Source organism: Anoplopoma fimbria, chromosome 1, assembly GCF_027596085.1.
Source record: "Anoplopoma fimbria isolate UVic2021 breed Golden Eagle Sablefish chromosome 1, Afim_UVic_2022, whole genome shotgun sequence".
NCBI classification, from domain to species: Eukaryota; Metazoa; Chordata; class Actinopteri; order Perciformes; family Anoplopomatidae; genus Anoplopoma; species Anoplopoma fimbria.
Genome location: NC_072449.1, coordinates 10,335,386 through 10,362,894, shown reverse-complemented (window position 1 = coordinate 10,362,894; position 27,509 = coordinate 10,335,386). Strand labels below are relative to the sequence as shown.

The following is a 27,509-nucleotide window of genomic DNA, read 5'->3' as shown; positions in this document are numbered from 1 at the left end:
ACCTTTGTATTCAAAATACATTATTATTTTTTTTCAAGTCAAAACTATGAAACTGTCTTTGGTCAAGAAAAATATCTTAAAATCTACAGGCTATAAATGTTATTATACACGAATGAAACACAAAAAAAAAATTACTCAAGATCATGTAACTGATCAAAATGGGGAAAGCTGATAACAAGTATCTAATCATTTCCATTTGGAGTGTTCCAAATATTTAAAGTGCTTCTGCATCATTCCCTAAGCATTTCACGTGAAAGAAACATCCATCGAAGTAAGGCAGATCGGTTTCATCTACTCCACTGTCCTCTGAAAATATATACACACACACAATTGTTCAGAAGAGAAAGGACGCCAACGGGCCGTCCACACCAAGAACAAGAACTATAAATATATATAGTTTTTAAAAATCATTCTAACAAGTGGATGGCAGAGTCCGAACCGCAACTATTACTACAAACAGCAGTGGAAAAAGTATTTGGATTCGCTTTCAGAGCGATTTGATGCACGACAGAAACACGGACAGCCAAACTAAATCCATCCCAATTTACAGCGTTTCACATCCGACACAGCTGGAGCGTGTGACTCATTCTTGGCGCCATTTTTTACATTAGTTTATCGTTTATCAGTGTGGATGCTCACATCGTTAATGTTATAGTTATTGTTCTTGTTCTTGCTGTGGACCGCCCTCAGAAGAGTAGAGAAAGATTAAAAAGGGGCACAAATAGACGACGATCCTCCGGAAAGATGATGATTATTACATCAACTCTAAAGACAAATCTCAGAGAAAAACTTTTAAAAGATTTGGGAGAGCATCATCACAGCTGTTGACGTTTAAAAAAATTTGGTGAATAAAAAAATTAGCAGCCTATTCACACACCATCTACTGTAATGATGCCTTTTTAAAAACAGCCGTAGACGTCAAAGAGGACATAAATTAAGACAAGGAAAAGAGTGTCTTTGAAAAGGGACCAGAGGAGGAGGGGGAGGAGATGAGGGGACGCACTGCCAAAGAAAAACGACAACACCTAAGGGGGTTTTGTTCATTTCAAGGACAGAGGAGAGAAGCTCGTTCTGGTTTTCCCTTCTTAGGCGGTCACTGCTGTAGTGGACTCATGCGGTCTGGAGGTCAGGGTGTGTATCGCTCAGGCTTTTTTCTCCTGGACACACAGCGTGGCGTTCTCACTGGGACAACTCCATGACTCCTTTAGGACCGGTTAGGCTACGGACACCTGCTGGTATGGCTGCTTCAGGCCACACCTTTCCCGCCCGGGTTAAGAGGTTTTCCCTACTATGGGGTTGTCCCTGAAAAACAGAAAGGAAAACAAAGATGAGTTTCTGATCTCCGTGTGTGAGTGGGAGCAGCAGTAATAATACTGGTTTTGTTATGCATCACTGGGATACAAAGCTCATATACACATATATGACAAAAGTCAACCATAAAAGTTTCGATCAAGTCACATACAACAACTAGAACAGACTTACATGCTCCCGTACTGCGCCGTGGTGTCACTCCTGATGTTGTGCTGCTTCTGAAGCTCCTCCATGACGTTTCGGAGCTGTTTGAGCGTCTGAAAGGTCTCTTTGGGTTCCTGAATGGTGAACTTGGAGTAGTCCTCCTGGTCCCGCTGAGGGCCCTGATACACCGCCATGCTGGCACATGCATCTGCAGACAGGAAACGCATCATTATACAGTGCAGCTCTAGGGTTGGGTTCTACTTTGGCAAAACCAAAATTGTAAAATGTGTTTTAGTCAAAATGTTGCACTTGGTTGTTGTTGGAAATTGCATGTTGGAAATCTGGTAAATTGAGCCTTTTTTAATTTGAGAGTTTTAACATCCACATCAGTTGAACAGTATCAAATTGTAGTCGTCTTCATACAAAGTGCTCCACTTTTAGGGGTTGAAAAAAATAATGGACAGAAAACATAAGACTCTGTGATGAAGCCATCTTTTCACATGTTTTGTTGACTGTTTGCCTTAAATCTGGTCTAAATGGACTCCAAAAGAATAGCAGACACTTTTAAAACTTAAAGTCAGCACTTCAACCTCACAGTCAGTCTTTTAGATGCTGCTTTAAACACGCTGGAGAGAAGAGCCAAAACAATGAAAAAAATGTATATTTCCCAACTTGCTCCGACGCTCATGTGCATACATAAATCATGACAGGTCATGATCTCTAACAGTTACGTAATGCTCCAAGAATCCTACATCCCCTCTGGCCATTTTTTGATAGCTGACAAGTGCTATCATCAAATCCTTGTAAGTCAAATAAACTCAAGAACAAACACTAACCCTCCATGTTCTGAAGCTTGGTATCGTTTGAGGAGAGGAGGGAGAAAATTCTCTCCGTTTCCCGGTCACAGTCTATGTCCAGCTGCAGGTTGGCCAGCACGGTGCTGAAAGAGGAGAAAAGAGAAGTGTAAGATGATCTCTTCCAGCAGGGAATCGCAGAGAGACGCGAAGCAGACTATAATTTGTTTAGACTGAAAAACAGATATCCATCCGAGCCATAGGGGTGTTTTCTCTAAGCTCTGACAACAAATACTAAAAGGAGGAAAACGAGAAAGTAGAACTGAGCAGTGAGCAACCTGTGAATATATCCAGTAGAAATGTGGCTGAAGTTGATTGTGCAGTTAAACGACTACAAGAGGTCAGACGGACAGGGAGGGTAACAGAAACAACGCTAGACAGACAGAAAAACATTAGAGAGGCAAATGGAGCAAAAGATTGGACGGAGTCGGATAGAAAGGAAATAAATGTAGGGGAAGATAAATAAACAAAAGAGAATGGGGAAAAAAATGTTGTAGTTAAAAACAAAACGGAAGAAAATGACTGTGACAAAAATAAATTGAATAATTAGAATGGTAATAGCAAAAATAATTACAGCGTAATAAAGAAAATATATAACAAAAGTAATGATGGTAGTATATATTTAAGGAGAGACAAAAAGAAAGAAGATATACAATGATAACAACAACAAAAATAGTTGATAATAGTTAAAGGTTGCTAAATTAACAAGTATAGAAATAAGACAAAAATTAAGACAATACACATAATAATAATGGTAATTGAGAAAATGAATACCAATAAAAGTAATTCATTATAAGTATTCATTTAAGGAGAGACAAAAAGAAAGAAAAAAGACAATAATAAAAATATTAAATTCTAATAGTAGATAACAGATGATCATAGTTAAAGTTTGGTACATTAACAAGTATAAAGAGCAGAATCAAAGGAAAGTAATGCATTTTATGACACTTGTGTAATTGCTCCGGAATTGACGTGTTATGAACTCTGGGATATGGAGTTATGTTGTGAGTGCTGTTACTTTAAGGTATGACTGCATTCTGTATGAGTGCATTTATTTGTGTGTGTGTGTTTGAAGGGTTGGATTTGTTCACAGGCAGATGTAATGAAATTATGAAAGGGGCCCAGGTCTTTTCTTTTTTTAACCTTGTGGTTTTGGTGGAGAAATTCTTTCCATGGAAACATGTTCTGTGAGAAGGTTGAACCATTGTTGATGTTTACTGTGTTTCTTGTTTTCCAGTTAGCAGAATAGTTTTCTTGGTGACGGTAAAGGCAGTGAATACGTGTTTGTGGAGGTCACCGAGCAGGCTGGTAATGAGGGATGATATCCTGTCAGTGACTTGTTTCCAGAAGTAATGAAGTGGTGGGCAGAGCCAAGTGGAGAGGAAGTTATTGTCTGATGTATCTGAACAATTCATTTTATACATCCTGTTTTAGGTAATGTGCATTCTGTGAATCACTTTGTATTGTATTAGCTGTAGGTTAGTGAAGCATTGTAAAGGTATTCCTACATATTTGGGTCAAGACGTCTTTGTCGGACAGAGTGATGAGTCTTTTTTCTGATCTCGGCTTGTTAAAAAGAAGCAAAAATAATTTGTTGACAGCTCAAAACTTTTTTTTTTTTTTAATATTTTTATAAAAATAAAGGTCTGTTAAGTCACTATCTATCATGGAATTAGGTAAAACAATGGTGATTGATCCTATGGCCCACAGTATAAAGAACTGGATGTCTTAAGTGACAATCCGCAAAAAAATCACATCAGTGTCTCTGGGAAGTGAGATTATCGCCATAGTTATCGCCATCACCAAAGTGCACAAAACAGAGATCTTTGAGACTGTAACTTTAAGAGTGTTGCACGCTGTTTGCATGTGTGTCGATCCATATGTGAAAAACTGAAAAGTTTCTGGCAACAGACAACAGGCGTTTGGCAGCTGCCACCTAAATTATCCATGTTTTGTTTTTGTCATTTGAGAGAGTTTATATCTGTGTTTTCTCAAAGCTTACTCTTTCTACACAACATGACTGTTTCCAATACAGCTCTTGAGTGGCATCTACACGGTTGGTCAAATTTACCATCAGCAGGGGCAGTGTTTCAAAGCAGCGGTGAGTGATTTGATCAAGTGTTTATCGTGATTGGCAACACACGTCCAAGACTCACGTTGTGCAGGGCTTGCAGCCCGGTGCGTTGCTGCTCTGGTTTTTGCAGCACTGCCAGGCTCCACTGGTGTAATTTGATGGATGGAAGGTGGATAAGCGTCCCTCGTTGCACCGACTCACCGGGCCCAGGACCTCCAACCACTCGCTGGCCTCTACACAGTTCCCTGCTTGCACATACAGAGGCTTCTCAGAGTGGACCACCTGAAACATCTGAAACAAGACAAACAGAGCAGTTTAACATGAAGTGTTATCATTCTTCCCCGGTTATATCCATGAAACTTTCAAATTCCTGCAGTTTTATGTAAGAGACTAACAAACAGGTGTGTCTATGCTTTCAATGACAGCCGACCTTGGATTTCTCATCCATATAACATTTCACTTTTAACGACCTGAGGTTCATTTTGTTTTATATTAAAATTGGACAATTTCCAGCCAGGAGATTTGATTCTGTTTGTTTAAATCTACCATAATCACAATATGGCCATACATCAGGAATAATGATTGGGCGTCTGAGTGTCTGAATTGTGCTTACATTTTTGCGGTTAAAGGCACTTTCATCTAGCTTCTCCACCGCCTGGATATTTTTGACATTGATGATGCAGAGGGCCTCTTTCCCTGGAAATCAAAAAATCATTCTGTCAAATATGTGTCAAGAAGAATAGACAGGGACAGTCAGAGAAACAACAACAACCTATGTTATATATTTATAATAACAGCAGCTGGCAGCAAAGCATGAAACGTGTAAACAGAACATCAGTGAACATAAACAAAACAAGGGACCATTTTGAGATGCCCATTTAGGAGAAACACTTTTTTCCATTTTTAAAAAAGGTAGGTTGGTGAAGTCTAATCTTCATCATTGATGGGAAAGACACAAGTATTGTGAAGATTTCATTTGTATCCTGAAATCAACCAAACTGACTGAGCGGCGACAGAACGGAGGGCAGTGAGGTATTTGGGCACCGCTGTCAAAATGTTCACATAGTTGTTTTTGCGCCATTCAAGACGGCAAGAATGGTGAAATCAAGATGGTTAATACAGATTTGACCCAGGCAATATGACATGGATCTTAAACCCACAATCTTAATTCCACGATCCATAATTAAACACAAGTGCTAGTTGTAGCAGTGCAGTGTCACAAATTTTGCAAAGATCAGTCAACCCACCTTTGAGATCACCTGTTGTGCACTGTGTGAGGAGTCGCTCCTAATTAACAATTAAGAGCAGCTTGCTGTATTTCCCCTCTTAGCCAATCACGGTGTGATGTCGCCCTTTCTTAAGGGCTTAAGAGAGGTGGGAACTGAACACTCAAGGCATTCTGATCCTTTCTAGACTTAATGCAGACCTCATTTCAGCAGGTGTTGTCAGGCAGAAACTCTGGTCTTTAGGCCCCTTTTCTGTTTTAACTTTCTGATTGAGGATGATTTTGAACATTCTGAAACTTAGCTGGAGTGAATAAATATATTAAAGAACAGACAGAATCAGTGCCAACCTCAGCGCTATTTGTGCAAGAGCGGTATGCTTTACTTTATTTAGTTTTTTTATTTATTTTAATTGAAACACCATTACACACGGTTTTCTTAATATCCAAGAGATATTTGTTTAATATCAAAGAGTTTTTTTTTTTGTTATTTTAAAAAGGGGGCATTTTGTCATTGTGACGACACTTGAGAGATTTGTTTCTGCAGTTGAATATTTCTGTATTATGTGGTGGGGAACTTATTCCTAGGCTTCTTTCTAAATCAGACGAAATCTCGAGAACCGGAATCGCCAAGATTGTACAAACTGGTCATTTATATAAATTCTTTATCTCTTTAATTTGTTGTTAAGTTTGTTGTTACTATTCAAATAGTGACACATTTTCAGCCTGGTGTTCTTTGTGCCACAGGTGTTTCAATGACGGCAATCACTGTTTATCATCACATCATCCCTCTCTAATAAATAAAGCTAGAGCATAAAACTCTTGATCCTTTCCTTAAATCTCCTTTTTTAACTTTAAAACTCTTTCAAACTAAACTGTGTGATAAGGAGCGAACATCATCAATCAATTAAGGCAAAGTGAACACAGTTATTTATGTACAACATAAAATTAACATCTCAACTTTTGGCTAATCAATCCTGCCAACATATTCGCACCTCCACTAAGAGTAGAATCATATTACTTTGGCACCACCTGGTGGTGGTATTCAGAATGATACCATGATAGACAGCACTGCATGCGGCCATCTCCTGTTAGTTTGATTTTATAGATTCCTCCAAAACGTACAGCATAATATATATATATATGGTTGTAGTATGAGATGATGGAAACTGGCCTCACCTTTGTGTTTGTGGTAGGAGAGCTCCCTGTTAGTCACTCTGAGCCATCTCTTTTTAAAGTTTTTCTTGCCAAGGCGTTTTTTCCCCTGGGCACGTTTCTGTACTTCCCTAAAGGACACACACGTGATTGAGGTTCAAAAACAAAAAACAGGTTTTACTGGAGGTAAACAAATTAATTATTTTCAGCATTTTCTAATGCAAAAAATACAATGCCATTGTTCTGATTTAAAAATAAATCTTAACTGTAATCCAAGCAATTACGTTTTATACAATTATATGGATGGTTTAATTGGCAATCCATGTCTACATGTCACACAGTGGGATATGTGAGATCAAGGTCTTTTTGAGCATGACCCCCTCACTGTTCTCAGTCAATATTACTCGACAAGGCTCGAGTGAAGTCTGTCACTGCTGCACAGTTAAAGCTTTCCTTTGACCACACACTATAAATTAAGTTTTGTACCAACAGCCACAAGCTTTACTCTTTATCTCCTTCCTACTGGTCCCAGTAAGGCTCATAATCCACACTCACCCTTCCTTGAGTACCACGGCGTCCTCCAGCCCGCTGGACTCTTTGTTGATGTTAGAGGAAATCTCATCAAGGAACTGGAAAACAGCATTGACAATGATTTCAGTGTTAACCATTTGAAATAATCAAATAAAAACTCACATTCTACGGACTTTTGAGTGCATGAACAAAATACCTTTTTAACTTTTTCGATACACTTGTCTTCCTGGAATGATTTGAAGAAGTCGTACATGTAGGTTTCTTTGAAACTAGACTACAAAGAGAAAAAAATAAAGACATAAATGAGACATTTGGTAATGTTTGATGACAGTTACACAATCAAAGACATAAATGAGACATTTGGCTTTTCATTCACTATTCAGCAGACTATATTTACTTTTATTTATTCACTGTTCAGTGTTCCTCTTAATGTAAAACGATAAATGCCTTTATTAATACGTCATGATCCTACTAAGTTAATAAAACATCTATTTACCCTTCCTCTCACTTTGGTTTAACTGGCTAATAAGAATTTATCTTCTTTGCTGTGGATCTTACCATTTTTTTTGACAAACTACCCCAGCTGCCCAGCGTCTGGATTGTCTTTGAGATGAGCGTGAGTGTTCGGGAAATCTCAGGATCCTGGAATTAAAACAAAAGTGTACAATGACAACAATGTACTGTATAGGCCATACGTGAATTTGCTCTCCAGTATATTTATTTAATGGTGGCAAGGCCATGCGCTTACGGGATGGTGGGAACGGAGCTGGAAGGAGTGGGGGGAAAGAACAGCAACGGCGAAGAATCGCAGGAAAACAAAGCTGCTAACGGCCGAGTATTGAACGTGTGGGTCGGCTGTAGGGAGAAAGAGCATGGCATCAGGAAAAACAACAAGGGTGACAATTAACCATCACAAATTGACCATGAATGTTCATACCATGTGCATACCAGGAGTGGACAGAATATAGCTGCTGTGAGATGAAACTCTTTATGGACTTTATGGATTAATATGCATGTATTCCATAAGGTGGAGGCAAATCTATAACACAATACAAGCTCTTGTTTTCATTATGTTAAACCAAGCTGCTGATATTGATCTATATAGGATCAGCGTGAAGTCCTCTGACCACACAGTCCTTGTTTTTCCTCTGAGGCTATCCTGTATATCTTCCATGGGGGGAATACTTTGGAACTCCATGTGCTTCCGAAATTAAATAAACTACAGCACACAGTGATATGAAAACATCAGTTTGGTGCTGGGGACTGCTATCATATTTAGTTTCTTTGGAACAATAAGCAGTGACCTGCTGAACAGTTTCACAATGTCAGAGGAATGGAAGAAATAACACAGACAGATTAACACCTTCTTCCCAGCCACATGTCTGTGGTGGGTCTGTTTTTGTGTTTCTTTAAGATGTCTGAATGATAATTTCTCTGACCAAGTGGCTACAAAAATGTAGTAAAGGCTCGAGCATTTACCTGGGAAACGTTTGCAGGCCAGGTGTCTCAGTGACCCGAAGACATCACACATAAGTGGAGGACAGCTGGAGCTTGACTGGGTGATGGAGGAAAAGACTTTCTGGACATAACCCTGAAGGTTCTCCTGCAGAGGCAACAAAAACATCAGTAAAAAGACAGGAAATCAAACATCCTAATAGGTAAAGGCCACAGAAATGAACATTTATACGGATGATGTACTGGAAAGTCAGATACATAGTTCCATTACAGGATTAGTCAGCTTGATTTATTAAAAGAACTTAAGGAAGTTCCTCTCCACCGTGGACAGGTTTGTAAGAGACGAGTGCATTCACCTTGTTGACCTCCACGTTGTCACCTTCCTTCAGTTTAACCGGGTCTATCTCGCATGTTTTGTTGGATTCACAAATCTATGGAAGGTTAAAAAGAAACAAACTATTAGAGTCAACGTATAAATGAGAATTTAACAAAGACTTTAGTGTTTTGTGGAAATGTGGATTCAATTCTATTATGTTAAAATTAGATTTTTTTTTATTATTTAAAAAGAGTTTCAAAAAGAGGCAGTCAGTGCAGGACTCAAATCTCCAAGCTTGCAGCGGAAAGGCAGCTGTTTAAGGGGAGTTTTCCATTCTGACCTCAGTGACTTGTGCCATTTCTGGCATCGATACTGAATGGGTGTGGGTGTGTGTGTGTGGGTGTGTGCGTGCGTGCGTGTGTCAGTGTTACTCATACCTCGTCTATTACAGGCTTCAGGGTAACTGCCAGGTAATTCTTTCCCACAATCTTCATCATGTCATCAATGCAGCGCGTTGCCAGCGAGTTGCCACGGAATATAGTGTTAGCCTCCCTGCATGGACACAGACATATGCCACCAACATCAACCAGACATTTTAACCAGGTTTGACAATTTCACAGTAAAAAAAAAAAATTGTGTGTGGGAGCAATCCTCAATATAGCACTCCCTGTGTTTCAGCATCTAAAGGTTTGACAGCCTTGCTTAGTATTTCAAATGAAAATATGTGTGCATGCACATGTCATCTACATGCCAGTGTATACCTGTACTGTGCTATAGCTTTCCATGTGTGAGTAGAACTAAAACAAACCAAGTAGCTCCCATTAGAAGGTTTCAATTTGCTGCGAACACCAGGTTTTTCTCCGGACTTTATGCATGTGAAACTACTCACTGAGTGTTGTCCAGCTCTAGTGCTGCCACAGCAGAGACAAAAGGCACAAATCGATTGTGGTGGAGCAGCAGTCGAACCGTGGGCAGAACAGCCTCGTATCGCTCTCTGCAGATGTCCCCCAAGATGTGTGCTGCTGACGCCGAGATGGGCTGAAGGAGGCAGAGAGAGAGTGGAAAGTGAGAGGGTGAAAAAGGGAAATGTGTAAATTCACAGCATCATCACAGCATTATCAGCAACGTATCAATTTCAGTGCATTTTAGAAACTGGGGTGATTGGGCCACACAAAGGAAAACTACACCACCATGAACTATCTACAAAAAGCCCCTGAATGGTTTCCGTGTACGTTGGCCTAGATTTTGTGATTGCCTTAAACTAGAAAATGTACAATTGCATATGTTCTTTCAGAGGTTTTACCTTCACATCTGGGGATTTGAGCAGCAGGTTGCAGAGTGGTGTGTAGCAGGCAGATGGCAGCACCGTGTCTTCTATGTAGGTCAGCTTCAAACGCAAGGATCCCAAATCATCGGACTTGGACTTGCTGCCGTTCCCTTTGGGCTGGAGGAGATACCTGTTAGACCACAAGGAGACAGACACCATATCACTGTGCTGTGATGTATGGAAAAACATGTACTTTTCAATGTCATGATTATACAATCTCTTAAGAAAACCTAAAGTACTAAACATTAAAACAACCTAAATTGAATTACACAGGGGCCGAATTATTTTAAATTCACTACTCTGTTCAGAAAATAGAGGCTGAAGGGATTGTTGATCCTGCTGACCAACAGCTCAACACGGTAGAAACTAATTGTACCAATATTACTGGCAATAAAAAGAGAGCTAAAAGGAATAATAGAGAGTATCTGCACATTGGATTAATGCTCCAAAAACTTTATTGGTCCAGAAAAAAAAAGGAACTTCAGTCAAAATTGTGTTGAAAACTAATTTACCATATGCCTCACCAAAATATAGGACTGGTTGGGCATGCAACTACCTTTCTACATGAAGGAAAGACAGCTGAGCATGCAGGTTGGTGAATAGTTTATGGAAACAGCACCGTGAAGCTGTTAAACATATCAGTAATGCATATGCCCCTTACAGGGCCAATGGATATGAGAAATATTTCAGTAGTAGTAGTTTTACAGAGTAGCAATAGAAAGCATCCTGACTGGAAACCTTACAGACTGGCATGGCATGTGCACGGCCGAGGACCTGTGCACATGCCATGCTCAAAGGATATTAAAAGACAATACCGACCCCAGCGACAACCTGTTCACCCTGCTGCCATCTGGCAAGAGATACACAAGTATCAGCTGCTGTTCCACGAGACTTCAGAACAACTTCCTTCCTTTAGCTGAGAGACTCCTTAATTCATCCTCCACCATCCACATATAATAGGATTTTTCTTGTGTGTGTGTTTTGTTGTGCAACCATTTTTTACAATGACAATTAAATAACCTTGTAAACTTGTAGATAGCCATATTTAGATGACAGACTTTATGGAAATACTAGGGCTGATAGATCATTTATTTCTAACTGGGATAATGCTTTCTCTGGAAAGAAATTAGCAGCACAAACCTTTAACATGTTTCACTCAGCGAGCAAGAAAAGTGATTAAACAGAAATCCATTTAATAGACTACTAGGGATACATTAATACACCTAAATTATGCTTTACTGTAGCTACTGTTGCTCTGAAGCATCAACAAGATGAAAGCAGCTCAAACGCCTCGTAAAAGCTAAAGCCTACCTATAAATCAGACAGCTGTCGTGTGCCATTTTATTTATTATTTTTCCAGCTGCTTTTACAATTCTAGTGGACTCAATAACTTCCACTTAAAAATCAAAGGATTTGTTAAAAAGTTGACTTTGATTAAGAGAATATTGCTTTTATTTCTGCTGCATGCACCACTCCCTCAAAGCCAACAGGTAGAGCAAAACACAAAATGATTAAATTGAAGTTAAAATGCAGTGCTTCAAAAGCTGTAGATATACAGTATGCTTGTCCATAAACTGCTTGATCTGTTATCATGGTACACAGGCACAGTGACGCTTTTCAGAAAAAGTCAACAGATCACCTGTACTGATTTCATGAGGCTGAACAGTCTTTATGTGTGCGACATGGACAGTTTCCAGCATAAACAGAGGACATGAGGTACTGCCACCATGCAAAAAGCCACCCACGCACTCAACTCACAGCCCTCATGTACTAACAGATTGCTATCTGGCATAAGCCCATATCACCGACACTGACACAGAGCTAGGAAACACCCACACAACAGAAAAAACAGATAGAGAAAATCTAGGAAGGATTGTCAAATCACTTTGTGATGGCACAGATAGCACAAGAGTTCAAGATGTCTTAATGGATGATCAGGGTGGAGTTTTTAGATCTAAAAGACTCAAAGGCAAGAAGCTCCTCCAGTGTAAAGACCTGATCTAGTTACAAAGACGGTGACTGTGTCTGGCTTGGTTTTATTAATAAAAAAGTATCTTATACCTTAATTAAGAAATATTCCTAAAAAAAGAAAAAACAGGATCTCTGCTGGTTAATAAACATGAGCCAGAACTGGTGTATGTTTGCTGCACAGGTCTTCTAGTCTTCCATTATCTTCCCTGGAACCCTAAAAAGGGCCTATTTATTTTCAGCCCTAGTATTTATACTGGGACTCTGTGCGGCCTCCCGAAGAAGGGGTTGTAAATGGTGTAGACTGCTTCCTTTTCTGTGTTAAAAGGTTTTTTCTACTGTCATTTATACTCGTCGTATTTACATGTATAAATTCAGCTGCTCACAAAATGTAAATTGACTCTAAATAAAAGTTGTTCCACAGGTGTTTATGTTATCAGTCAGAGTTGAAAGGAATAGTAAAAATAGAATAGGAGGTTTGGGAAAATAAAATTCAGAAGAGGTCATTGAATCTATCGGATATATGACCCATGATCTGGAGTTATAAGAAACACCTTTTTCTTTGAATTATAGAAATGTGTGAGTTCAGCATGTATTTGTATCAAATGTTTATAAAATTGTGTGACTGAAGAAAAGAAAAATGTAATTCAGACATATGGTAGAGAACATTAGTGCACTTGTATTATTTTTTAGATTCCTAGTGGATAATGATGTTATGAATGAAAATGGTCCTTACCAGGCTTTGTGGATGTGGGAATTTCGCAGAATCTTAACCGGGACCCGCGTCTCCCCCAGAAACACATCCTGAGCCAGATTCTCATTGTTCCACAAATCAACTCTGCAAAACGTAGAGGGTGGGAAGTGAGACATGTATTTTCATCTATGAATATATGGCATTAAACGACATGTACATCGAATAAAACACATTTTTTGTTGCTGTGTGTGTTCAGCACAAACACATCAACACCCAATTCCAATTTTGGCAAAAAGGGACAAAATAAATGTCATAACGAGAGTGGTGCTTACCTGCTTGGTTCATAAAAGCTAATACAAGACCCGTGCAATGACATCACCTCAAATCCAAACCTCAAAACCATGCATGAGTGATTTTACCTTTCAATCTGTCTAGTCTTACCAAGTGAGCTATGAGTCCACTGTGACGGAAGCCCCACATATCCTTAACCAGAAACCAAGGCTCTCTATCAGTAGTCAGAACACACCACATCTAAATTCACGTTTTTTGTCCTCAAGTTGTTAAGAAATAATGTTTCTTCTGTCAAGACTATGGAGGGGAAAACAACAAAGAGAGAGAGAGGGAGAGAGAGAAAGAGAAAGAGAGAGGGAGAGACAGAGTCACAGAAAGTGAAACGCACAGATGAGAGAAAAAAAAAAAATCCAAAAAAATCAACAAACTCACTTGATCTCAAGTTTTTCAATGTCCTCCTCTTCCACTTGGAAATGAGACTTCTTAGCGTAACTGCTGGACCGTGTGACCTGAGGGTGAACATGTCGAGGCTTATTCACAAGGTTCACTTATACAAATAGCGTAGTAGTGTTAAGTAGGCCAAACTGAATCTACCTCAAAGAAGAAGGTCTCTTCAAATTGAGGGTTGCTGGTTTTCTTCTTTACCTTCGTTTTCTTTTGGTCAGACCTGAGGAGATACATCACAGAAACTCTGAAACTCATATTTGAAAAAGTTTACATGCTGATCATCAGCAAAAACACTATGATCTATATGTGTTCATTACTTTTTAAAATTCAATTTTTTAGTCTTTGCATCAAGATCACAGCCATTTTTAAAAAGCTTTATAGAGGAACATCCGTAAAATAAATTCTCTTTTATTTTGTGATCTAAACAAAATTGTTATGGCTTCCGTCTGCTTTCTGGAGATTAGATCACTGCAAATCATTAAACTATTACTGCCTCAGTTTCCTTTAGCAAATGCAGTCTGGTACAAAATGGATCTAAGGTAATCTCATTGATGTTAGCTACCTCCGTTGGCTCTGTCTATTTAACAATGTATTTTTATATTATTGTTGTTAAACCCGCAATAACTGGTTTTTGGTCACATGGGGGCCAAAAAGAAAAAAGAAAATCGAAACACAGACAAAAGACTGACCTTTCAATAACTATTAAAGCTGATATGGAGAATTTGTCACTGATATGTTAGTCGTGTTTCTGTTCAGCTGATGAATATCCGCTGTCACTCTCTTTTTTGGCTCTGTTCTCTGTCTCTTTAGCTACTAAATGCTCCACTATGTTCCCCAGCTAATCACTAACTGTGTCTGTCTGATGTTTGGGGCTGTCCAGATACTGTAACTGTTGGTTAGTTTTTTCCCCCACTGAAAACAGTTGACTGCTGTGGCCAAAAACGACACTACGAGGGTGTTGAGAGTGAGCCAAAACAGTAAAGTTTTGGCTCACTCACAAAGCCAAAATGTATACTGTTAATCTAAGGAAATTGGTCTCAATTTATGTAGTATTATTCTTTACTTAAAACATGGAAAGAACATCACCATATGTGTATGCTGTAAAGCTTAGCTCCATTTGTTATACGTGTGGCATTCGCAAAGTTACCTGGCAGGTCCAACGAGCGACACGGTGGCATAGGGGTCACAATTCTGCCCACTGATCAAAGGCAGTCCCTGGCACTCTATTATCCTGGAGGAGGTCACAAAGAAATAGGGAGGGATGCCATTAATACATTTACTGTGCACGGACACAACATGAACAATATTTTAGTTATTTGTTCATTTACATGAAAATCAGCAATTGAAGCAATGGTAAGACAAAATACAATTCATTTACATATTTAAACAGGAGGGTGGGGAGTGACCAATCCACTACTCCAAATGTTACTGTCAAACTGATCATCTTAGAACAAATCTTTCATAAATGGTAAATCATTTCTTGTTGGTTCAACAGATGCCTTAGTGGACATGCTATTGCTATCAAACCTCTACAGTCTGCAATATCACAGCACAGAGTATAAGAAGAGGTTTACTTAAAACAGAACACACAAATCACAACTATTTCAAAAGCAACGTAGGTTTTCAAACAAACTTATCAACATATATGACTGATCAGTCAGTGTGAACCAACTTCTACAAATTTTAAAAACAAGTTAAAAACGTCACGAAAATTGCACATAAAAAGATACAAATATTATGTCATTGCAATATCGTTACTCGCTTCCTCTCAGACATTGATTACATTTTTACTTAAATAAGATCTAGGTATCACTAATGAATAATACAAAATAAAACTTTAAACACCACTAATGCAAATAAATGTTGTCCTTACTGTATAAGGCTTACTAATTCATTTTGACTAAGAATTTTAGTTTAAATTCAAACACATTACATAGTATGTGTGTATTTAAATGTATTCATCACCTCTTGATGTAGCACTGATTCATTCACTGCATCATACAGTCTTATGTTATGTTATGTCATGACCAACATTGGACACAGAAGGCATACATATTGCTATGAAGTTGGTTAGAATTAAAAACAATTTTCCAGTTTATCAGTTGTCAGACTTAGCCTTAATCTAGCATCAAGATCGCTATTTAAAAATGACATTGCTGCAAAGCTCTCAATTCTCAAACAGAAATGTTCTCATCGGTATAAAACAGCACTTTGCATTGCTAAAGTGGCGTTGCTTATTCATTCAGAATGGTGCTTTGCCCTCATGTTTGGATCGTGTCACACAGGGACGACTGCTTTTTTCACAACTGTTTCAGGTGTCAACAAACACACTGTAGGCACCTTAAACAGGATGTGGCTGCTAAGCAGGAGACACCAGAGAATAAGAATGAATGCAGCCCCGTCACTAAGTGAGTCCAGAGGGAGAAGTCGACCGGAGCGAATGGCAGGATGTTTGTGTATCATCTTCCAGGGTGTCATGACAATATTCCCTGTAGGCTCCTTTGCATCTCGTCATTCAACCCCACTTCGCTGTGCTCCGACCATCTCTGGTGACTAAGGCCACTGCAACAGGATGACTACAGTGTGCAAATGATGAGCTTGACGCCTTTGATTCTAACTTTGCTACGGTGCCTGGTCCGGCTGATTTGGGTAAAAGGTAACATCATCTGAGCACATACGATGAGAGCAGACAGTCAGCAGGTGACAGTTTGAGCAAACAAGAGGCACAGTGAATGACGGCAGCAGAAAACCACAGAGGTTGCGGTGCGAGAAGCGCAGGCTTCCTGCTCAGATGCCATTACTTCCTCCTCATTACCCCGCTCTCCAAGTATGAATGGGGGATGCAAAACAACATACGTAAACAGTATGAGGTCTGACAAACACACACATGTGTGTAGAAATGCTCAACCCTCCTTCAATGCATGTTTTTTTTTCTGAATATCTTCACACATCATTATGTGGTATTAGTGACGAACTTTTGAGGTCTGACGTACAGATGGAAAGTAAAGGCGATAGATAAAAAGTAATATTGCGAAACACTCCAAACCTAGAACAACCCACTTAAATCTAAGATTGACATGTAATATGATCTTATCAATGAAGACTCCTTTTTCATAGCTACTTTAACAAATCTATCTCTGGCTTCTTTTTCTTATACCTCTGTCTGAACTATTGAGAAGAAATGTTTCCAGTTTGGCTATATTATCAGGCAAAGCACTAATATATGCCTCTTTAATTCCCCCTTCCTCTGCTTTCCCATTTTAATTATGATATTGCAGGATCAGTCTGTTTTGCAGTTTGTGCACATGTGTATGTACCTGATCCTCTTATGTAAAGCACTTTGGCACTTTTTTTGTTTTGAAATGGTTGTGTGAATGAACCTCACTCCAACACCTAATTTGTATCAATTCTCAGCCTTTCAATTCTTTATTGATTTCAAATTCCCTGCAAACCTTCCCAGTTCATAAACAACCAACGCGTTTCGACCTCACTTGACTGACAAGAGAACCTTGGTACTCACCGGACTAGTAAGTGTTGACCTATTGAGCCGCTCTCTGTGATCACTTCATTCAACCGCATCTCCAGGTGAACCTTCCCCTGTTGAACATGAGCAGAGCAGAGTGGCAGGTGAGAAGTTATTAATGTCTGAAAACACGAGATACCACTCTTACACCAGGACACTAGTAGTACAAAAACGTAAGGGTTGTAAAATAAGATAGAAATGTGGGCTGTAGAATGTGCTCGGGAGAAGATGAACACATCAAACTCCTTCATCTCACTAACGCTTATAGTTGACCTTAAATATATGTGAAAATTTTCCCATTGCATTTTGTTTTAAAACGAGTTTCCCTTTTCTGTCTCTCGGCCCTGTCATAGACATGTTGCCCAGATCAACCTCATGTTTCATGTTGTTTTAGGTTAATGGCGGTACCATGTGTGACAAGAGCCACAGCAGCTGTGAATTTTGTCATCACTCATAAAAGATCTTTACGGGTTCGGATGTGGTGAAGGCTGCCGGTCTCGCCTTCGGAAGTGTTAAAGAGAGAGAATGTGAGCGAGAGAGAGTGAGAGAGAGCGAGAGAGAGAGAGAGAGAGAGATAGAGAGAGAGACCGCTAAACAAAACGCCCACACACTTGCACTCTGTCTCTGCAAATCAGCACTTGGCTGAAATGGCGAGTAGCTCTTTCTGGTGCAGGATAGGCCTTAAAGCCAATATACTGACTACATTGAGAGATTCCAAATGAGCCACTATCATCAGCAAATTAAGACTCACACTACAATTACCTATCCTCCCCTAATGAATGTAAATAAGTGTATATTGTTTGTCCTACCATTGCAATTTTCTTCATTATCTAAGCAGGTTCACTGGAGTAAAAGCTAACACTGCTTAGAGGGTACATACAAAAACAGCTCCTATTTGACTACAAACCATGCCAGAGAGGCATTGCAATAACACCTCCATTGCTCACTGATGTAACTTTGCAGTTGAAAGTGTCTACTTGTGAGTGAATCAGTGTGAAGCAGCACAAACCCAGAATAGTCTGGCGTGGGCTAATGGCAGCTAGAGTCAACACGTTAGCTACAGCAGCACAGAAGTGGTAGTGTGCTGGAGTTTCACCCGACACAACCAGACCACAAAAACTATCTGATCAAAGAAATGTACAGTTGAAATAGAACAATTCACATGCATGCCCTATATGTGATCGAAACTAGAACTGCACCCTGATAGAAAAAAGGTCAAAAAAATGCTGAAAGGCAAAATAAAATCTAATCAAAAAAAATAAAAAAAAGACTATAGCTATAGTATCGTAATCATTAGTGAATGCTACAGCAGCCAGCTAAATACTTTATCCAACAAAAACAAATCAATTTGAACAACTAATTTATTAACTAAATAACTAAATAGCACTAGTTGGAAACCGTCACAGAATATTGACGACAGTAGAACTCCACTTGGGCTTTGGGCAGGTTGACATACTAGTTGTACAAAACAATGATGGTCTGAATTAACGCAGAATGCAAATTATATGTCACCAGCCTGTATGCAGTCGCAATAACAGACCAGTTACATTTGCATGATAAAAAAAAAAAGATGGGAGTGAGTTGGTATAAAAGTACTTCATAAATGTTATCCAGATGTTTAAAAACACTATGTGGAAATCGAGATTTATTGGTTTCGATCAAAGTTTAATCTGACAGGTGGCAAAAATAATTACCTTCATAACAATAACAGTAATCCATCCATCTATTGACAGTAGCTGTATTTCAGGTTTTCAAACCGTTAAAGAACAAACAGCTCGAGCAGAGACTATTAAACCTCCCTTGGACAAGGAAACAATCTTATCTGTATACAAATATAAAATTACATGGAAGTGAATTTCCAGCTTGTTGAGTTGCTCTGAAGCAAGCAGTGAATGCATGGAATCTCTGAGTCCAGAGTGAGAGGTGCAGTCTCATTATCAATAACTTCAGTGGCAACTTCCGAGCATGTGTCAAAGTCAAACAATATGTGTTTTACATTAAAATCGGGATGAGATGTGTTATAAATTGTTTCAAACATAAGATAAGATAATCCTTTATTAGTCCCGCAGCGGGGAAATTTGCAGCGGGGAAATATTACCTGGACTTCTGAGTTAGGATCCACTGGATGAAGGCTAAACCAGTGCTCCTTCCCGCTGTGTTTACACAGGTCATCCTTCCGAATTGACACCTTGCCTGTAAAGACACATATATACAAACGCATTGAACTATAACTCGTCCACTAACATGAGAAAAATATACTTGTGTAAGTGGGTGCCTTACACAATGCAACTTACCAACAGGTAGGTCCCTTTGGAAAACGCTCTTGGCATAAACATAGAAGGATAAACACTGAAACGGACGTGGGATCTCAAAGTAGAAGTCCTCTCCATAGAACGGGCTGTAAATAAACGCAGAAACCAGATTAGTGGCTATTGCCTGATTTGACCAGTGATAATACGCATAGGCTTAATTAATGATTTGTTAAGTTTGATGCTTTATTCGGGACTGCATGTACCACCAGTGTGATCTTATTTGAAAGACTGAATTTGGTGTGGTCTACATCTAATTTTTAAATGTTTACCACACAGGAAAATAAAATATCCATGTTCATTCTGTGATTTAAATAAATAGCATTTTAAAATGCTATTTATTTTGCCTGCTATCAATACAATTATCATTGGGTCAGAATTAGGATTAATTGTTTTTAAGCATCTACGCTATGTGCAACAGGATTAAACAGTAGAAGTCACTTCATGTGCATTATCTTTGTAATTTACTCGGCTACATCTTTGCAGTACACCTGACCTTATTCTAAACTATGAAATCATGATTGCTAAATCAAACTCCTCATGTGATGTCCTGCTGCAAGGTTATAACAATCATGTAGTTACCATGATACATTATTGTGTGTATGGGCCTAGATTATACAGGAATAATAGAACATTTATGAATTGCGCAAGTCAAAATGTAATAACATTATTATATTGGTGCATAACACACCGGATTTGTTGATTTCCTAGGAAATGAACTGTCTGAGCAGAAGGTAGCCAACGCAGGGTGCCCTTATGACTCATCAGGGTTGTAGGGAATGTTCCGTCCATTCTCTCCAAATACTTTCTTGTCATTTCCTCAATATGTAGTCTAACAGTTTACAAACCCTGGAAGAATTATCTGTGAAGACTCTTTTGTGCTATATTCCTCTATCCTCACCAAATTAATGGGAAAATAAAATCGGTCAAGTGGGAGCTGGGATGAGTTAAATATCTGGAAGGTGATACAAATTTGGAAAAATGAAATGAAAATGAAATGGAAATGAAAATGGAAATGAAATAAAAATGAAAAAATGAAATAAAAATGAAAATGAAATAAATGAAATAAATGAAATGAAAAAGGACAGAGAAAAGTGTAACTTGGGGACATTTAAGCAGATAATGCAGCTAAAAGCCACTGAGGAAAAACAATCAACAGAGAAAAGCCTTTATTCTGCTGACAAAGGGTCTTTCCAACTAGTAATAATGGACATCCATCCGCTAAAGCTACTGATACTGTGCGCTATCATACATGGCCAGTTTCAATAGAATCATTTTTGATGACATATGTCATATATTATATTAAGATTATATTAAAAATCTATTTGATTATTTTTAGGAGCAATTTAGTATTTATTTGTCATGTTGGGATATTCAGCAATATGAGAAAAATATTCTCATTAATACTGTGTTCAGCAATATCATCCAGCCCGATAGAGGTACAACCTAAACAGGTTGCTAGGGCGAACACGCCAAAAGACAAAACATTCACACTCACATTGAATCCTAAAGGCAGATTTTGAGTTTCCATTCCACCTCACCTGCATGACTTTAGACTGTGGGAGCAAACTTGAGCTCCTGGAAGAAACCCAATGCCGACAGGGTGAATAGGGGATATACTTCTTTATCCTAGCCCTGCGGCAAAGCGGATAGATCTCTTGGGTTAAGCACAGGACCTACTGCCCTGTAGGAGCTGGCACAAAGACAGAGGGCCCAAGCATCTGTGCCGCTCAGTCCTGCCAACACAACTACCTCACGACAAAGACTGCAAAGTAGACAGCTTGATCTGACACAGCCGATTGTAGGGTAAGCATTACCTCAATGTGCTTGCTGCCGGCAGATCAACCACCTGTCCCAAACAGACTGAACAGTACTTAGACAGTTGTACTGGATTAGCCGTTCATATGTTCAGGTAAAACTGCAGTCAGTCAGTTTTACTGATTTACAAAGAGTCATAGTAGGGCAGTTAAGATGACAAAGTTTGGATGTCTGTTCATTCTAGGACCAAAATGAAACGTAAATGTAGCATCAACAAAAAAAAAAAAAAAAAAAGGTTGGTGAATATGTCGGCCACTCAGACATGGGTTTGCCTGTCAAAATTATTGTAGTTTATGTCACTAGCCTTAATAAATGATGTCTGAATGTGATTCTGTAACTCTTAAATCCCTGCACGGATGCCTCCCTCTACAATTTACACCTCTTGGATGGTGAAATATCTTGCCTGACACTTCCGCACTGCGTTTGGTCAACACATCCAGTTTACACCCACACATCCTCCTGAACATTACATGAAATTATGCAATTGTTACCTCCCCATTCGGCACACACTCAAAACGTACTCCCACTGTACTACCTTATTTTTTGTTGTCACCCTAGTCTCTTACTAATGTGAGAATGCTGGGTAGGACCACTTGACCACAACTGTTTGAACATGCCTGCTTTCTCCAAGGCACTAGCTGATATTTAAGAGCTTCCACGCAGCCTTTAAACAATCAGAAACAGGAGCCCATGTATGAAACAGGCCTGATTCAAGCACCATTAAGAAAAAACTGCAGGCCAAGTTTCAGTGATTATTAAGATATGCTAAACAGAGGCTAAGGTAGTTAAGAGTGACACAGAGAGAAAGACAGGGGAGAGCGTGGGAGGACACACTTCCTCAGAGACTGTAAAATCCTTTTGAACAGCACCGAAATCAGGAGAGAAAAAAAAAAGTGTTGTGAAATACCTGTAGAAGGCAGGCCCATGTTTACAGTGAGATATGAAATGATGTAGACAGACGCCTCAAAAGGTTTCCTGGTGCCCATCTCCCACACCTTCCTCTGGACCGCTTGTGAAAGTAGCTATTGGTAAAATAGCTAATTTCAGTCTGAATCACCTAATGTTTCCCAGCTAAAATGGTACCCTGCACTCATACAACCCTGAGTCATATATTGACATTTGTAAGATGTAATCAAATGACTGAATTTAAAACCGGACATTTCTCACATGATCGGCCTGCCACCAACAAAATGGTCCAGAGTTTAGTGTGCCTGTTTCCACATGAGCGATTTTCCCAGCAAATCATTTCCATTTTCTTTTAGCTTTTCTTTGACTTCAATTCATAAAACAAACAGAATAACAACAGAATAACAAGAGCCAGCAGTAGTATAATCAATCCACATGAATATAACCTGTTCAACGTCTTTCCTAAAATGTAATGCTTCATATTATCTTCATTTTTATTTCAGTAATCATGGCAGTTAAACAAACGTTGCATTAGCAGATACTGGTTGCATTTACTGGAAAATTCCAGTGTTGAGTGCCAAGTCTTGCTATTTGTAGCCCTCCCTAACTGATTTACATCATTCTAGATTAATATTACTAAACCAGAAAACAAATGATTAATTCTGTCAATTAATCTATCACTTATTCAGTAAGTTAAACAAATCAAAGTGTCAAAAGACGACAAATGTCCTCCAAAGATCCAACAGATCAAAAGTCGACAACTAAAAGGCTTCATTTATGATATACAATATTTAGAAAATCACAGCAACCACCTACATTTTTAAAGCTGTGAAGGTTTGACTTTTACTCCCTTGATTGTAAGCTACAAATCTAAAACCTTAGAAAAGGTTCACTGCTAGGTCAAAAATTAACAAAGGATGAACCGTTACAGTAGAAGACATTGAAGCAGAAAGTTCGCCGGCATAAAACAGAAGGATGTTTGGATTTCTTGTATAGTAAAAACATAACTTGCTCAAGATGAGGTGTGCCATGAATGACTGGACATGATATCATTTTGACCTTCTGAGTCACTTTTACAATCACACTCTCCAGGAAACAAATGATTGAATACTTTTACACTTCTCATAGCATTCCCCTTGCTTTCTTTTCAACTGATGATATGTACCTCTCGTTTGTATGGATTATAAGTATATGAATGGACTCTTTACACTATAATACCGACAGTAATTTGCCATTTTCTAAGACCTCTGCTATCTTGTATTCGTCAGAAAAATGTAATATTCTAGGCAATACTTTTTACTGCTCTTTATTTGCTGAATAAAAAAGTATTTAGTTTGATAAATAATACCATCCAATCAACTTTAAGAAATATATAGAAAGCTCTTTTCAATTAAACTTCATGATTTATCTACAATATTTCAAAATGTGAACACTAGAAGACAGTACGTCAAATGATCAACAGAGAAAAGAGTAAATAGGCTCAAAAAATGCTAAATGAAATCAACATGTATAGGCCTTTCTTACTGTTTGGACATCCACCAACTTGAAAAAGGGCGTTTGCACATCCTTAATCATTACGCAAGTCCAGTGGCATCTCATGTAACTAAAGTATGCATGGTGTCACTTTTTATGAAATTAAATAAACTGGAATGCTTGAAAGTTGACAGTTAACTGTAACATTAACATAAGAAACACCTTACTGTACAGCAACGGCCCCAACTTGAAACAAGACAGTAAGAAGATATACAGGGGGTAACCTTGCTTACCAGACACTTTTCTCAAACACCTTGGTGCGGAAAACCTCCTCCTGGTCCAGACTTATGGTGCAAAAGGTGCAGAGATCCCTTTGTCGATTTGGACCCGAGACTGGACCAAGGTTCTTAGCTTCACCTGCAGCACCAAGAGAAGAACATTGTTACTATCTCCACTGGCATCAAGACATCAGCAGTGTTTCCCAAGTTAATGGAAATTATATAATTATGAATTCATTGTCGCATCAATGCCACTGATTTTGGACAATCTACACCCATGCTATTGAAAAGCATGTCTCTAATTCTATACCTCCTGCCAGTCTACTGTTATCAATATTAATTGTACAGGTATGCTTGACTGAGAAGTGACATATCATACATATATCTTCTTAAAGATATACCTTTAAGATGCTCTGAGAATATGTGCATGTGGGGGTAGGATATAGAAATAAAATATTTTATTTCTATGGGGCAAAAGATCCCCTGTGCTTACAAACATATTAATACTTATTTACTTATGTTTAGGGGTCATGTTCAAATCCAGGGGAGGGTAGTATTTTACTGTATATGGTTTCTTTTGCCAGGTTTAAATATATATACAGATTAAATTAAATGTCAACAGAGATATACCCTCAAGAGGTTCTGAGAACATGTGCGTTCAAGTTTCAGATCTTGAAAAAAAGCCTCAGTCTGATAATTCATTGCAACACACAAATGGCAGTCCTAGATTTAAGATAAACAAATTATGTGTTTTACTTCTACTGCTAATGTAATTAAAAAGGGGGGGGAAAAAAACACTTAGCTATAAAGTAAAGGCTAATTTAACTGAGGCTGACTCTGTACAATCTGATCCTAATCAATATAAGCATGTGTGATTGCGATCATACACAGTGGACTTAAAAAAAAAAGAAGGTGTTTTTACATTGAACATCCTCATGTTGATATGGGGACACTGGCTCCTGCCAGTTGTCAGGGCAAGCTGCAGAGCGGATGTAGCTGATGTAGACTTGAGGCTCATATGTGGTTAAAAACATGAAACATTGACTTCCTCAGCATAACCAATGACGATGGTACAGCGCTGATTCACAAATGACAAACACCTTTGTAACAAACACTCATGCAGAAACACCCCAATGGCATCGCAGGAATACCAAGATTATATGTCATGGGGCTTTGTGCAACACACAGGCCTACATAAAAGAAAAGCATCAAAACAAAGCCTCACAACAGTTAAATGGCAGTCAGTCACTCAAACACAGCAACATCAATAACTTCATAATGAATCAGATTTAGACTAATAGATTAGAGGGTCAGTAGTCTAAATCGGTCCTTTGGCTTTGGATGTGTAGCCTAAGCCCCGGTTGAGACCCAATTAAGAAAAGCCACCAGTGAGATCAGCTTTTTAACAAGCTATTAATAATGGTGTATGGCTAATCTTAGAAACGGCCATTGAAAACCGCCATGTTGTCACTAAGCTTCTCACCTGGTGGGAGAAGATCACACAGGCACATATGCACGCAGATACAAAACACATCCAGTACTCTTGACCAGCCAACCCTCCTGCCATCACGTCCTTTCAATAACATTTTCACTAAAACAGAAGCAAGTCACCCTGTAAAAAAACCACAACCGAAAGGTCAGAGAGTCGGCCTAAACGATACCAGTTTTAGCTGAGTCAACTGGCCTTTTCCTGATTTTATAGTGACAAAGAAGAAAACAAAGGCATGTATAGGAATACATATTACAGGATGCCAACTCGATTGATGTAGGCCAACGGAAAAGGACAAAGTGTGAACGAGGAAGAATGGAGTTTCGTAAGACTGCAAAGTGAGTTACATGCCACGGTAGTTCCTCTATTTTGTTCTGCTTACTGTTTTGTCATTAATTCATAGTAGTGAAACTGACATTTGTCTTCCTATGCATGTGCGTATGAATTCAAGCCTTACGTACTTGTTAACCGCCTATACAATTTACAGTAAAAACATACAGTTAGGCCAGATTTATAGCTGGTCACGATATGGTCTAAACCTACTTGAGAAACAGTACATGTATCCCAAGCGCATATCAAACATGTTTTATCAGAAGATATTTTAAAATAACAATAATACAAATTATCATTACTTTAAAAAGAACTACGGTTTAGTGCCTGCTTATTTTAAATGTATTTCTTCCCCAGATTGACCACACTTAATTTGACGTTCTCCATTGAGATGAAAGCAATGCCACTGGGGCAAATTGAAGACTAACCATAATCAATAACCTCAAACACCAACACAGAGCAGTGGGTACAGACTAATGGATGTGTATTAATACACCAGTTAAAATACATAATGGGAATCATTACAGCTTGTGTAAAATGTTTGTAATGGCTGAATCTTTTTTTTCTTTTTTTGCAGAGCAGCCTTACACATCTTGAAGTTGAGTAATTTAGGAAATAAAAAAAAAACAACACCACACATTTACACATTCAAACAGCCTCCTGGCAGGTTCTCCTGAGGATGAGCAAACAGGCTAGTGAGGTATTTGACTTTAAAAAGCCAACATTTCCGATTTGGACTGTCATCACATGCATGACTGATGTATTACTGTACACTAACTCCTGCGGGCGAGACTACTACCTCATTCCCACGGATGCTTTAATCACCCATGTAGTATCAGTAATGCCTCCACATGCAGGTCAGAGAGCAAAGACTGGAGACTAAGACACACTGAACTACATGTTTGTCCCAGTTGATCTCTGGTCACAAACCAATCAAAACACCACTGTGACACACGTGCACTGTGCCACTAAATGCCTGCAGTGATTGACGGTGTAGCTGAATGGGTTTAGGGGAGTAAAGTGGGTGGAGGTGGAGGTGGTGGTGGTGTGTGGTAGCCTCAAGTCCACACACACACACACACACACACACACACACACACACACACACACACACACACACACACAGTATAGGACGCATCCACAACAAGCATGCTACCCCCCCACCTCCTCCTCCTTTTTAGCATGCTAGGCTAACTCGACATGAGAGCCACCGAGCCCAGCAGACGGACCAGATGAACGGGCTGCCTCCGCCGCGCCCCTCCGGCTTCCCCGTCTCGCGCGGCCGCCTGCTGCTTCTTCAACCGAGCTCGCGCGCTCTGTGTGTGTGTGTGTGTGAGAGTGAGTGTGTGTCTGTGTGTGTCCATGCGGGAGAATTAAATAATAAAAATAAAAAAAAACACATCAGCTCGCCAGTCAGACTTACATATTTTACCCCGCAGGCTCTGTAAAACCCGGACCGTCGCGTCGTCCTCTTCCGCCATGGTCAGGGCTGACTGTTGTCGCTGCTCCGGTGCATTCAGCGCTGGTTTATCATATCCGTTTATGAATGCAGGCAGAGCGGAGGAGAGCCAGCCCCAAGTGCCGCGTCACGTCA

The 27,509-nt window shown here is 39.2% G+C and overlaps 1 protein-coding gene across 1 annotated transcript; it reads right to left on the bottom strand.

Moving 5' to 3' along the window:
- rasa2 (RAS p21 protein activator 2) lies at nucleotides 1-27,509 on the bottom strand. Its single transcript, XM_054617723.1, has 24 exons — nucleotides 27,339-27,509; nucleotides 24,112-24,235; nucleotides 19,607-19,710; nucleotides 19,411-19,505; nucleotides 17,310-17,386; nucleotides 14,937-15,020; nucleotides 13,937-14,009; nucleotides 13,775-13,851; nucleotides 13,094-13,195; nucleotides 10,366-10,519; nucleotides 9,952-10,100; nucleotides 9,500-9,614; nucleotides 9,103-9,177; nucleotides 8,771-8,894; nucleotides 8,040-8,146; nucleotides 7,850-7,933; nucleotides 7,488-7,565; nucleotides 7,316-7,389; nucleotides 6,785-6,891; nucleotides 4,997-5,079; nucleotides 4,466-4,674; nucleotides 2,292-2,395; nucleotides 1,483-1,663; nucleotides 1-1,302 (listed from the first exon to the last, which is right to left on the bottom strand). The coding sequence occupies exons 1-24, from the start codon at nucleotides 27,394-27,396 to the stop codon at nucleotides 1,272-1,274; spliced, it is 2,469 nt and encodes an 822-aa protein (XP_054473698.1). The 5' UTR covers nucleotides 27,397-27,509; the 3' UTR covers nucleotides 1-1,271.